Source organism: Amblyomma mixtum, chromosome 6, assembly GCF_055824585.1.
Source record: "Amblyomma mixtum isolate Tamu chromosome 6, ASM5582458v1, whole genome shotgun sequence".
Classification (NCBI taxonomy): domain Eukaryota; kingdom Metazoa; phylum Arthropoda; class Arachnida; order Ixodida; family Ixodidae; genus Amblyomma; species Amblyomma mixtum.
Genome location: NC_143017.1, coordinates 138087313 through 138101304, shown reverse-complemented (window position 1 = coordinate 138101304; position 13992 = coordinate 138087313). Strand labels below are relative to the sequence as shown.

The following is a 13992-nucleotide window of genomic DNA, read 5'->3' as shown; positions in this document are numbered from 1 at the left end:
TTAGTGATCCGGAACATATTTGCGCGTTGTTAAATGCATCAGCGACAGCGTACGCTTATTGTGCATGAAGTTTGCAGCAGAATTCCTCTGTGCCGCGATAAAACAGAGCTGCCTCAACTCGGCAGCAAAACTGGCTGGTTGCACTGCACACAGGAATGTACACGACTTGCAGCTTTTAATATCAGTTTATAACTGTCAGCTAGTCATGCAGGGCACATCGTGGATAAACAGCACGATAATTCCAGCGGCAGAACGGTCAAACAAACGCTTGCAGCACGAACGTCAGACCCAGCGAGAATATTCTGCAGTTTTTATTGTAGCTACGTAGCGCTGCTTCGAATGCACAAGACGTCTACCCGCAGCAACACGTCACTTTCAGCAGATAGAGGTGACAAATTAAGCTGCAGCTAAGCGAAAAGACCGTTCGAATTACTCACCTCTCCAAAAACGGCACCTCGGCCTTTGGCACCCTAAGCACGACTCTTGGACTCACCCGCTTGTCAAGTAATTGCACCCTCTTATAGGTTTGTATGCTTTATTTCCTTGGCCTGTCATCAAACTTAAGCCGTACACAAGGTGGGCCTCGATACCGGTGAATTCAACGCGCGCGGCAGCAGTCCTGTACGTCGCACACCATGCCGGCACCTCCGCATTCCTATGGGGGGGGGGTCGAACTTTTCACAAAGTAGAACCTTCTGAGCGAGCCCGCTCTTTTCTGCTTCGCACAGTTCACGGAATATTCACTCAGTCACGCGGTGGTACGGGTCGGACAGAAATTATCTGCAGCGAGGCGCGAAATACACTCACATTTCGCCCATCACCAGCTATTTAAACGCTGTGGCTGGCTGCAGCAGACGCGCGCGCGACCACCAACATGGCGAATGCCGCGCCGGCCGCTAGCGCCCCTTGCGGATGACGTCATGTGAATACCTCCTATAAGGATGCGATAACAAGAGCGCTGCATTATGTCGAGACAGGAATTCGAGAGTCAATTCGAATTTCTACGGCATGCAGTCGCAGCTCTGCAACTGTTCGGTACGCGGTAGCAGAGTTTCAGAGACGTGTTAGCGCAGACGGCGTCCGGTAAACCGGTATGCTAACGGCCTTTATTAAGGGCCAACACGATGGACACATCCTAGGCGTGCGGGCGGAGTGCCTACGCACACGGGCGTATGCTGCAGCCTGTCTGCGCATGCGCGACGCGCGAGCAGACGCGAGCGGGGCACAGATATCGGCGCCTACGCACGGGCGCTAGCGAGCGTGTTGGAAGCCGGGTTCGGTTTACAACAATTGGAGGACCATGCACTTCTCTGGGACTTTTTCTTCATGGCTGATGGCTCTTCCAGGTTCTCCAGAATTTTCTTGGAAGCCTAGCAGCTTCCCAACAATCTTTTGTTCACAGCTTGACATTTTTTTAGTCGGCTCGCGAGGGGGCGAGTGTATGTTTTATTTTACCACTAAGCTTCCCCCTCGCCAGACAGGATTCTGTGGAACCCTTGACTACTAGCAGAGACGTACACCTGTTTACGGGACCCTTCCTGTGCATGCGCAGCAACTCCCAGACCCCAACAATGACACAGCGCATGCGCTGGAGGGGTCCCGTAAACCGGTATAAGTCTTCGCTAGTATGCATAATATGATCTACAGTTCCAGAAAATCCTCCGAACAATACGCAAGCTTATCCGATCTGTCTGAAGCAGACAGTGGCTTCCCACGTCACGGCAAGGCTCCGTTCGGTTGCAGACGACACACTCATGGACCCGCCTCTCGCGCTCTCTGCGTCTGCTCGATTCCGACAGCGGGCAGAGCTCCGAGTTAACGCTGTGTGTGTTTCACATTGAGCAATATGGAGTGCAGCCTTAAAGCATGGACGGCGTGAAATGTTTTCTGCGCACGGAAGCCAGCCTCCGCCGCCGTTACAACCGCACGCAGCACCAGCACGATCTTATGCAAAGGGGTTTCGTAGATTAGCACTAAGAAAAAAAGACTCCATCCTTACAGAACCCAAGGCACCGTTGACGCAAAGGTCGCAATATTTACGGATGTAGATTTCGCGCCTGGCTGATATATGTGCCATAACTGAAAGCGGTCTGTGACTGCGTGACATACTAGGCCTAAATGAAAACTTGCCATCGCAGCGACATATTTTTGCCAGGAGACACTCGGATATCTCGTAGACAGTGCACCACTACAGCCTGCCTAGCAGTTATCTATATTTTGATCAGTCCACTTACTATGAACAACCAGATATAATGAAAGAAAGGCATGCTAGTCAAGTTTATAAGCGGGTATGACTGTACTCTTACAAATGATGATATGGCTCTCATGCAAGCAGCAATATTTTTAATGGGAAATTTGGGAACAAAGCACCTTAATTGTTCCATCTTGCAGCCCCAGTGCTAAAACAGGCCCGAATGCTTTCCAAGACCACAAGACCCAACACACCCCAATGCATCTTATACCCCTGTCACACGGGCATTTCGAAGGCCCTCGAACCGATAGTCTATCGACTCAAAGGCGATCGAGCGCTGCTACACGGCCAGTTTGAATGGCCATCGACTCAGTAGTCTATCGCAGGGGTTCTCAAACTGGGTTCCGCGGAACACAGGGGTTCCGCGGGCTGTCTTCTTGTGTTCCGCGAGAACCCTTTCCGGCCCTGACCCGGCAGCTGATATGAGACTGGCTCCGAGTGCTACTGAGCCACGCTTTGGCTTGCTCTTAAAAGGGAAGCAGTACCACCCATCACATTAGTATTTGTATTAATCTGTGCAATAAACATTTAACTTTTGCAACTCTCTCTTTGCAAAAATGCACTCGACAACATTGCTGGTAAGTGAAAGCGGGGGGGGGGGGGGGGGGGTCCCTGGAACTTATTGAAGGCTTTTGGGGTTCCTCCAAGCAAAAAAGTTTGAGAACCCCTGGTCTATCGAGTCAACGGAGTATCCCAGAACCCTGTCGAGATTTCAAGGGCCTTCGAGCATTGCCCAATGTTGCTAGCACTACTTCGAATAGCACCAACGCGCACTTTTGTGCACTATAGATAAGCATGAACAAGCATTATTATCTCAAACTATAATACAAGCGGTAAACTATTAGTGTGCAAAATAATTTAAAAAAGGTATCGGTCTGAATTAAAGCGCATTATTTTTATGCTCTCCATAAAAAAGCCGATCGGTTCAGACCGATTTCCGCCGCGCGGCAACAAACAAACATGGCAGCGCCCTTCAAAGCCGGACCTCTCACTTCGGACTGAATTCTCGTCGTTGCTGCCTTTTTCAGTCAGTTCACTCGTCATAAATGCAGCACCAGTCTTTCGCTTCATCTCACCTTGCCTATAAGAAAACGTATAAGTGATAAATTTGCTTTATTTTTATTCAGAGTGACAATTCTGCCACTGCTAAGCTTAAGAGGACAGTCGGTTTGTTGACAGCAATAGTTCCCGTCCTAACAACCAGATGGCGCCACTATAGACCTTTCCAAAAAGGGCTCCCTGGGCACTGCCATATTGTTCCCTGGACTGCAGTGGGCACCTCGCACTAGGACGGTGGAAGCGGCGAAACGCCTCCTCTCTGGACGGCTGGAAACCGGTTCCGCCGCCGCTTCCACCGTGCTAGCGCAAGGTGCCCACTGCAGTCCACGGAACAATATGGCAGCGCCCAGATTGGAAAGGTGTATAGGCTGAGTTTATTTTTGTGTCTGTACTAGCATGCCCTGAACTAAAAGTGACAATGCGCTTGTGTTTAGCGTACTTAAGCATGCATATGCTTGTGGTACATAGACAGTGTAAATTTATGCTCTTTTTTCACTGCATCTGTGTACGCCGCGAGCGGCGACGTGGTGTGCAAAAGCGAGAAACGGCAGCGGCGTGGCGGTAGTATGAACGCGCCTTATGACTGCAAAAGAAGTGTATTTCAACATTTAGTTAGGTTTCATAAAAATATTTTTGTTATTTGCGCGAAACCGAACGTAGAAATTGTGGCGCCACACGAGCTTGGCATAAGACGCGAGAACCATTTCAATGGCCATTGAGATTTGCCGAGTAGCAGCACCACAACTCCCTCGAGTTCAATGGCGATCGAAAATCTCGCAGGCCCTCGGCTCTATGGCCATTGAAACTGGCCGTGTGACAGGGGTATTACTTGCCTTCGGAGTCATTTACCCACAGGCATCCCCTGCCCAAAAAATGTATGCCGAATAAAATGCATGCTATGTCACTCGAATGACTATCTGCTGAAAGAGTAACCGATTATGATGAACTTTTATGGTGCAAGGGAAGCTTTGGCCTATGACCGCCATTGTACAAGATGTTTATTATTCACTCAAGATGGGGATAGACCCATTTTTTTTAAGCATTTCACTCCAGATAAGCCGAGCACCAGGCCAGGGAAAAGCTTGCACCTAAACTCGCCGGTGGGTACCCAGCAGCACTGGGGATTGCACCCCACATCTAGCGCATAAGAGCCGGATGCTCAAACCACTAGGACAGAGTAACTGGATTCTCTCCATAACTCTTCTAGAAGGAAACAAGAGTGCAGTGCCCGCTAGAGACATAAGTGAACCCTGTTATGCGTACCTTGGCCACAGACCCAGACAAATGAGACAGTGGCCTTTTGAGTGGTGGGCCTGCCTGCTTGAGAGAACTGCTCAGGCCAGACACTAGGCTTGGCTTGGTGAGGCCTGTGCTTGGTTTCTTTGCAGCAGCAGTGTGGTCATTGTTGACAGCCTTCACTGGCTGGAAGCCAAAGTCCAGGCCGTGTGACACCTTAAACACAAGGAATGAAGAGAGTTGCACATTCCACAACTAAACATGACAATTCAGCAGGTGCTTGTGAATTGAAGTAATTCTCTAGAAGAGTTAGCTCAAATCAAATTTCTAGCATTCACTTCTTCAAATGCTAGATATGTTCACCCAAAGGATGTGGTTGGTCGCATCAAAATGAAGCTAAATGAATGTATGCACGAAAAATAGAAACATATTAGGCTGTAACATGCAATTTTATTGGTGAACCACGAATTTTGACATAAACTATGGCAAAAAAATGAAATAAAACATTGTACTCATAACACGATAGAAAACACTATTTCCATACTGGCAGCATATTTCTACAAGAAAGTGAAGTACAAACAAGATTGGATGACTTTATTGGATTTGCTCTCACAAAAGTGTAAATACCCATTTATAAAGATACGAGCCTTTTATTTTCTTCACAGCACAATCGATTGGCTTCAACTGTTCAGAATGTGCAGGCTTGAAAAAGTAATGCAAGGCTGGAAAATCTTGCACTTTGTGCTTACTATACTCCGTCTCAACACTTCCTTGCAGCAAGCACTATGGAAGCTACAAGCTTCCTCAATAGATCAGGAGAGTGCACAGATCTTAAACGTGTTCCTGCGAACTTAGTATGCATGGGAGTGTAGTGCCATTTAGGTTTTAAACTGCAAGGTACACACACCACTAAAGCCATTGCTGATTGTGCGCTCTGCACAACGTGCGTCAGCGGATGGCATTTTTGAAGAAGTCCAAGCACTACCCTGTTGCAGTCCTCTGCAGTGCTCCAGGTATTTACTGATCATGTTAAATAAGAGTGCAAAGTTTTGCCCCCTAGATGCCTGTACATCAAACTGAGTAGTATTAAACGACGTGGTTTTTACCATGGTTACCCGGATTTATGACAGAAAACACAACTCTTTTTTGTTGTTATTGCTCTTGAACTAAAACTACGAAAATTTGTCACACTGTATAAAATGCCTTCTTCCGCAAACATAAAAGCCAGCAACACCCCTATGTATGCCATTTGTACATATTACAATTCTGCAATCATGGAGGAGGCTTATTTTAGCATGACATTCTGCAGCGCACAAACATCGCTTCTGCACAATTCATTGTTTCGGAAGCGCTACAAGGAACTACTGAGATGGAGTATAGAGTGTGTTCCTGTGACACCTCAGTCGAGTTTACACGCAAGGTATAAAAAAGAAAACACAGGAATCCGAATTTCACTATGAATTAGGCATGTCACATCCTCCCTTAACCATGTCAAGCTTTGAAAGTCTTGAATTATGGAGAATTTGGTAAATTCAAATGCAACAGAACCTCAATTATACATAAAAGAAAGTGGAAATAAGACAATATAAAAAACTATCATCCAACACCATATAGATTTTAAAAAGTTTCACGCATGAATGATGAACAAAGGCAAAAGGCATTCTTTTATTATAAGAAAGCGAAAGCATTTTCATACACTTCCTGAAAATGTTGGTCACCATTTTTGGTGCACTGTCCAACTTTTCAATAGCAAACCTGCCTTTCTAGTGCTTGCGAACTGTACTTGTCCTATCTTCAGCAGGGAAGCAGTTCCACAATGCATCTAGTTTAGTCAAGCTGCCCACTCCCTATTGCCATCTTGCCCTCATATGTCAGCACATCTGTTGTTCGCTAAACCTATCACATGATCGGAATTCACCTAATTCATGAACGTACAAACCTCAATATAACAAACACAGTCATTTGAATTACTGGCTATATCGAATGCTTCCTAAAAATTTTTTATAAACATGTACTTTTTACTTTTAGATTCGCTCACCAAAAATTCAGAAGACCATTTCTTGGGACATTCTTGAATGTTCGGACTTTTTCATGGGACCACGACATGCCCCATAGAGCGAATGTATAACAGGTAGAGCACCCAAAATTTCGGGTCAATTGCAACTGATTGCTCAATTTTTCGGGTCTCATTCACAGTCATCACAGCACCACCGCCAGCAACCAAGCTGCCATATAATGTGTACAGTGGAACCTCGTTAATTAAGACTAGAAAGGAGATCAGAACCCTTGATCGAAAAGAGGAGTTCAAGATAAAAGGGAGCCTCTTCAGCGGCACAGCTGATATTCTCCGCGGGTTTGCACATTGCACATGTGTATGGTAGCAAGCTTATGCTCTCGGATGGTGTGCCTGCTAAAATTTGAATTGTAGTCAAAGTGTGTGGAAGGCATCTACATATTGAGCCCTTTCATCCCGAATACGCGAAGATGCAGCAGCGAAGCCCATGAGAGGCCGCACAGAAAAAGGCGAGTGGAAGAAAACTGCATTGCTTTTCAAAGCAAGAAGCTTGTACCCACAAGAAAATGCATTGCAGCCTCATGTGTTCTATTGGAGCACAGTCAAAATAGGAAAAACGCCTCTCATTCTATGCAAATCACCGCATAGGGCATGCATATATTAACACGCCGCCAGTTTCGCAATTGGTTTTTAACTAGGCGCAATTACGAACGCCAATTCTGATGAAGCGCCGGCTTCAGCCGTTAGTTGCTTCTTATCTCTATCGCCATCTTCCGCCTCTATGTTTCGCACCCTCCGTACAATAGGCACAGCAAAGTTCCCACAGTAGAAAGTTTGCTTTCCAGTCAGAACTGCACCCCAGGCCACGTGCTTGTCCGCTTTGTGCTGACAGCAGGCAGTACACTAATCAATCAAATGCAGAACTTATGAATGTGGTCGCTACCAGTCGTCCCTGCACTCTGTACACAAAGCACGGTGAGATTTAGACTTGTGAAGTATCACAATCTGCACAAAACTGCTGACATCCTGCTGGCATACTGGCAATTAAAGTCAACATGAAGCAATTTTTATGGTGAAGCGCGATTTTTTTTAGGCATTTTTTTGGACATTTTCCCAGCCCCTAGAGAGTCCGAAAAATCGGTTGGAGTCTGTATACTGAATACGGTTGGCCTTTAAAATGGATATATACCGTAAAAACCCGCGTATAATACGAGGTTTTTTTTCCCACAATTAGCATCCTAAATTTCCGCCTCGTACTATTTGCGGAAACGAACAAAAATTTTCCAAGTTGCTCGAAGTTTTGGTTTTGTTATTGCGGCGTGGCTACGGCTTGGCTTTGCTATTGGCGCGTGGCTACGGCTTGGCTTCGTTACTCTCGGCACACGACGTCACGACGGCGTCGTATCTTTGTTGATCCGTTGGGTGCGCCGGGGGTCGTGGAGTGCCGTGTGCCTGTTGACAACGCACCTGCTCGCATGTAAGCTACGCTTCGTGGAGTGGATATTTTTTCTTGGGGAGCCCGATGTCAGGGTCTCGAAAACAGTACTCGGCTGCTTTCAAGCGAAAAGTCATTTTAGCTGCGGAGAACATCGGCAACAGTGCGGCCGGGAGGCAGTTCGGTGTCGTCGAAGTAGCATTCGTGGATGGCGACGACAGAAAGAAGCCCTTTTCGCGTGCAGCGGAACGCGACGAAGCTTTCGCGGCCCGAAGAATGGCACATTCCCAGAAATTGAACTTGACCTGACAGAGTTCGCACGGCAACAGCAAGCCACTCATCTAGCTGTGAGCGTCGAGCTTATGCAGGCAAAAGATAGAGAGCTTGCAAAAGAAAAAGGGATACCGCACTCTGTCTTCAAGGCGAGCAAGCACTGGATCCATCGGTACATATGCTGCGCTGGCTTTTCTCTACGCCGGCGGACCTCGATTTCGCAGAAGCTGCCTGAAGCGTTCGAAGAGCTGCTTGTGAGTTTTCAGCGCCACGTTATTTCTTTGCGCAAGTCGAAGAACTTTCTGTTGGGCCTAATAGGAAATGGCAACAAAACGCGTCCAGCACAAGGATGGACGGCAGAGACAACAGTGCACCAGGAAATGCCGATCAAACGCCGGTTTACCTGGACATGCCATCGCCCCTCACCGTGCACGAGCAGGGGTCTAAACAAGTTAGCGTCCGGTCAACTTGCAACGAGAAGACGCGAGTTAGTGATGTTATCGTGCACTGCAGATGGCCGTAAGCTTCCCCCTTACGTTATTTTCAAGAGGAAAACAATGCCAAAAGGTGAGGAGCTGCCGAAAAATGTAATCGTGAGATGTCACGAGAAAGGGTGGATGAATGAAGATCTAGTCTTGGACTGGGCAAAGTCCGTGTGGTGCAGGCGACCTGGTGCACTGTTGTCTCTGCCGTCCATCCTTGTGCTGGACACGTTTCATTGCCATCTGGTCGACTCTGTGAAGAGACTGCTACGCGACTGCAACACTGAACTCGTTGCGATTCCTGGCGGGATGATGTCACAGCTACAGCCCCTTGATGTTTGCATAAATAAATCATTCAAGGACGCAGTCAAGCGGTGCTACGCAGATTGGATGCGCTCAGGTGAGCCTGCAGTGACGCCAACCGGGCGGCTGAAGCAGGCTTCGCCAGCCACGCTGTGTAAATGGATCGTGGACGCGTGGGCGGCCATCCCAGAAGACCTTGTGCGCCGGTCTTTTAAGAAGTGCGGCATATTGAACGCCCTCGATGGCACGGAAGATGAGTATATCTGGGACGATTTGTCGGACAAAGAAATGTCCGAAGAAAGCGCAGCGGAAGAAAGTGATTGAAGTGAAGTGCGATTTGAATAAATGTCTTCTGTGAGCTTGTGCCATTCATATTGTTACGAAGAAGAAGAGGGCAGTGGCGCAGGACGGAGCTCTCGCGCTAGGCCCACAGCCATTAAATCATATTATCATCTGTCATCATGTCCTTTTTCTAGGCTTGCCACCTCGTAACATTTGGTGTGAGGTGCGGGTTCCTCATCGTCATCCTGGTCCCTGGAGCATCACCACCTTCTGCTCGCCTTCGTCGTTGGCCGAGGGGACCTGGACTCCGCCGCCGGCTCAACCCGAGCCCGACCAGACCAGAACCGACCAGCCGCTTTCCCCCGCCCCGTCCCCAGCCCCGACCACAAGACACGACGACCAGGACCAGACGCAGCATGACCCGACGACAACCCGAATCAAGACGGCACCCCCGCCCAAGCTGTCCGGCGAGTCCTTAATCCCTAACCTTCGGCTGTGGCGACCGACCGCTGGACCTGAAGCTCCAGGGACAACCGTTCATCAGGTCATCTCGTTCATCTTGGTGGCAAGCCTTTCATCTTCTTCTATCCTTTGTGATCATGGTCATCGCCACCTCACCATTGAAAATTTAAGCAATCGATCGGGACGATCGCTCGGAGGACCCGGGTCATGTTACGAAGAAGAAGAGGGCAGTGGCGCGGGACGGAGCTCTCGCGCTAGGCCCACAGCCATTAAATCATATCATCTGTCATCATGTCCTTTTTCTAGGCTTGCCACCTCGTAACAGTATTATATGCGGGTAAAACTTTTTTTTCCCATTTCGCGTCTCTAAAACTTCACCTCGTATTATATTCGGGTTCGTATTATACGCGGGTTTTTACGGTAATTCCCTAGTGCCAAGCAGCGCGTGCTCAGATGGCAGGCTCCGCTGCACTACACAAGCGACTGGAGGCGGTGCGGCAAGTGTTCGCACCAGGGTTCGTGCTTGTATCTCGCACTCGCCAACAATGCCACGTATGATACACCGGCGAGGAGGGTTGGAGGCAAGACGGCCAGCAAGCATTACGCCTCACGCTCGTCGAGAGCATCCTGAAAGCAGTGGCTTCCACAGGTGTAGCCATGCAGCGACAGTTAATGCAAGGAAGCTATACTAGCTGGCACTTGGCCTGCTGCCATTGTGCACTGGTAGTGCTCTAAGAGGAAGCCAACCTACCTGGCAGATAAGGTGGGGGTATCTGTCGCAGCCAGCGTCTCTGCTTCGGCGCACGTAGTTGCTGCGACGCGCGCCTGTTCTTTCACTCATTCCTCTCATATTGTGACGAAGACGAAGCTGGCAGTGGCGCGGGACGGAGCGCTCGTGCTAGGCCAGCGGCCATTAAATCATCTCTTGGTCATGCTTCACCACGTCTCATTCTTCGGCTGGCTGCCACGTAACATTTGGTGTGAGGTGCTGTGGTCCCTTCATCGCCATCCTGGTCACGGAGCTTCGGCGTCCTGGGCCTGCCGTGGACGTCGGCCGTGAGTACCTGGTCAGCGCCGCACGTCGTGCCCCAGCCCGCCCGACCTGAACCGACCTCGACGCTCACCCCAGCCCCGTCCCCCGCCCGGACCACACTACACGACGACCCAAGACCCGACGGACCCAAGACCCGACGGACCCAACACCCCACCGACCCAAGACCCAAACTTGAAGACACCGTCCCCCTGGCACCCTACGGCCCGGATGCTTCGTGGACCGGGACTCATTCTCTCATCTTTCTCATCGTGGCGGCCAGCACTGCACCATCTTCTACATACTGTTCAACCCCCCACTCAAGACCATCGCCATTCCGCCGTCTGTTCGTCACCGATCGGGACGATCGCTCGGAGGCCCCGGGTAGTGTGACGAAGACGAAGCTGGCAGTGGCGCGGGACGGAGTGCTCGCGCTAGGCCAGCGGCCATTAAATCATCTCTTGCTCATGGTTCACCACGTCTCATTCTTCGGCGTCTCGACTCTCCTCTATCTGCACGTGGCAGCGGCTCTGGCTTAGCTCGAGCCAGTAGGCAGGCCCGTGCAATTTCCGTTTCACCCTTCTTTCAAATGCAACAAGCTATTGCTTGGTTTCACCCCAGCGTTCATTTCCGCTATTTTTTTTTGCAGCCTCCGTAATTGCCCTGAGCACCTTTAAACACAGCTATAACTTCAGAAAAGGGCTCCCCCGTTTCTTCAGTAAGCATCACCTAAGTTGACGTCCTGTCATCAACGGAACTGCGATTCTCTTGTGCTCATTTTGGACATTTTATATTTCCAATTTCGGCTAAATCGAACTATTTTATGATTCTTTTGCGTGTTTAACAAGGTACGACTATACTACTAAATTGGTAATTACGTTATCCAGAAACCAGAAGAAAAACAGTGCGATATTTTATTGTTTAGAATTGTGAGTGCATGAATTGAAAGCATATCAACAATGTTCTGCTGGACACTTAAATTATGTCAACTCAAGTAAAATAACTCCAAGTGTTCAAAGACTTCACGGAAAGAGCGACTAGGTACTGACATACAACGTGCAGTATTTAATACACCGCCTAAAAGCACACCCAACAGACTAAACTGAACTGAACTGAACTTTCACATACCAGGGAGTGCGTGGAGGCTCCATTGGCATCTGGCAGGAATTGGCCAAACTCCTGCAGCAAGTCCTCCTGGTTTTGAAAGAGCTTGGCCACCTGAGCATACACTTCAGATTCAGTCAGCGGCTTTGCCCCTGTCTGGACGCCCTATTACAAAAAAAAAAAAAAAAAATCAAATGCTTTAGACATGCACAAGTAACTCCATCTATTTTCTCAGCTAATAAGCCACAGGAGATAAAACCAACCTCTTTGAGGTTTCGCTGCTCTTTCTGGTACGTGTGCAGTATCTCCAGGAACTGCTTGTATATGTCTGGCTGGCCTTGAAAACGATTCTGTTGACAGCCAGAAGCAAACAGATAAAAGAGAGGTTACAAAAGTCAAAGACTACGGTTACTTGCCCCACACTATTGGCAAAGAACAAAACACTAGCCCCACAAGGTGCCTCAACTTGTAAACTCCATGGTAGAACGTCAGCTCACATAACAGTACAGTCAGCCCACAAGTACAGTCATGAAATTTATGAGCGTGAACACGGCAGCGCGTGCCTGATAGTCTCGAACCTACTCGTGGCGATACGTGGCGGCCACCTTCATAAACAAAGTGGAAAGGGAAGTGTGTCCTTCAGCTTCCTGGAAGCTGGCAAAGCGGCATTACCCTTTCCCCCACGTTGCTAAAAGCAGCCGCCGTGTATCGCCACAAGTAGGGCTTGAGGCTATCTGCCACGCGCTCTCGTGTTCACGCTCATAAATTTCATGACTGTACACTGACTAATTGAACAATGAATTATGTCGCAAAGCAATGCTGAAAGCATTGGGCTAAATCCAACCAGCCAGGATTTCTTTATGAGCACTCAAATTTCAGCACACAAGCGTTGCTGCTTCTATCTAAATGTGGCCAATGAGGCTGGGATCGAACCCGCTACTTTTGTGCCTGGCAGCCACATGCTACAGCCCCTGAGCCACCGTAGCAGGTAATTACACAAACTACCCGGATGCCAGAGCAGGGAGCCTCACCTTGATCTTGTTCACATAGTTGATGGCATGGTTGAACTCGACCGGCTGGCTGGCCTGAGAGGTCGGAGCTGCACCACCCTGGCCGCCACCACTGCCCACGGCCGGCTGGGAAGCCACCGGGGCATGCGAAGGGGGGCTACCATGCTGCGGTGGCCCCCCACCCAGGCCACCACTGGGAGGTGGGCCACTCAGCGGCAGATGGCCACCCTGAAACCACCGGGCATGCAAAAACTCCCAATGTACTACATGCACTTGGAAAGGAACAAAAAAAAATAAAGAGCGAACACCAGTTCTAGTCTATCTCCACAACCGCAAATGCCATGCTTGCAGCTGCAACTTACTGTACGCAGCGCCCTACTCGCATCGGTAGCTTCTACAAGTGACTGCCTCTATACAAAATCAAGGGGGGACACAGGTCTCATGGGCCAAAAATTCACAACAATACAGGTCATACTCAGATTCGCAGGGTTCGTTTCCACCTTCAAATGAAGTTTGGGACCCTGTGCGATAAACACACAGCTATGGCGAGGAATTCTCGAGGATGCACCAAAATATTCCAGTTTTTTACACCTGTGCAATTCAAAACCAGCTGCCATAATGCGCTCAGTTTGGTCTCGTTTGATAAAGCAGCTCACCGGCTATCTTTCCCACCAATGTGGCGCCCGCCAACCTGATTCGAAGCCGAGAAAAGCGCGGCTTCTCAATTAGCTGCCTTGCGCCACATGGCGAAATTGGCACTTCTGATTGGCTGTCTTCAATTTCTCCCCACTTTCAGTTACGTTACGTTCAGTTTCAGTTCAGTAGTTCAGTTTCAGTTTGGGTGCCGCCATTTCGAAAAATTCATCGGCGTGAACAAGCAGACGCGAGGGAGCCTGCAATGTCGATAAATAAGTAAAAGTTAGGCTGCAGAGTGAAGGAGAACTATGATCTGTGCTCGCCGGCGCCAATGACAACGGGAAATAGTGTACAGTGGCGTCAGACTGTGAACCGCCGCGTCAATGCACAGTAAGGCAAAGTCGGTAACAGAGAG

The 13992-nt window shown here is 49.0% G+C and overlaps 1 protein-coding gene across 2 annotated transcripts in view; it reads right to left on the bottom strand.

Moving 5' to 3' along the window:
• Window positions 1-13992, bottom strand: part of Sin3A (SIN3 transcription regulator family member A) — a 57373-nt gene that overhangs the window by 25979 nt on the left and 17402 nt on the right. For both annotated transcript variants that reach the window (XM_089549357.1, XM_089549358.1), the window contains exons 6-9: window positions 12963-13169; window positions 12195-12281; window positions 11956-12096; window positions 4574-4762 (exon numbers count right to left, since the gene is read on the bottom strand). In XM_089549357.1, coding sequence (XP_089405483.1) covers window positions 4574-4762; window positions 11956-12096; window positions 12195-12281; window positions 12963-13169 — 624 coding nt within the window. The remainder of the gene's footprint in view (window positions 1-4573; window positions 4763-11955; window positions 12097-12194; window positions 12282-12962; window positions 13170-13992) is intronic.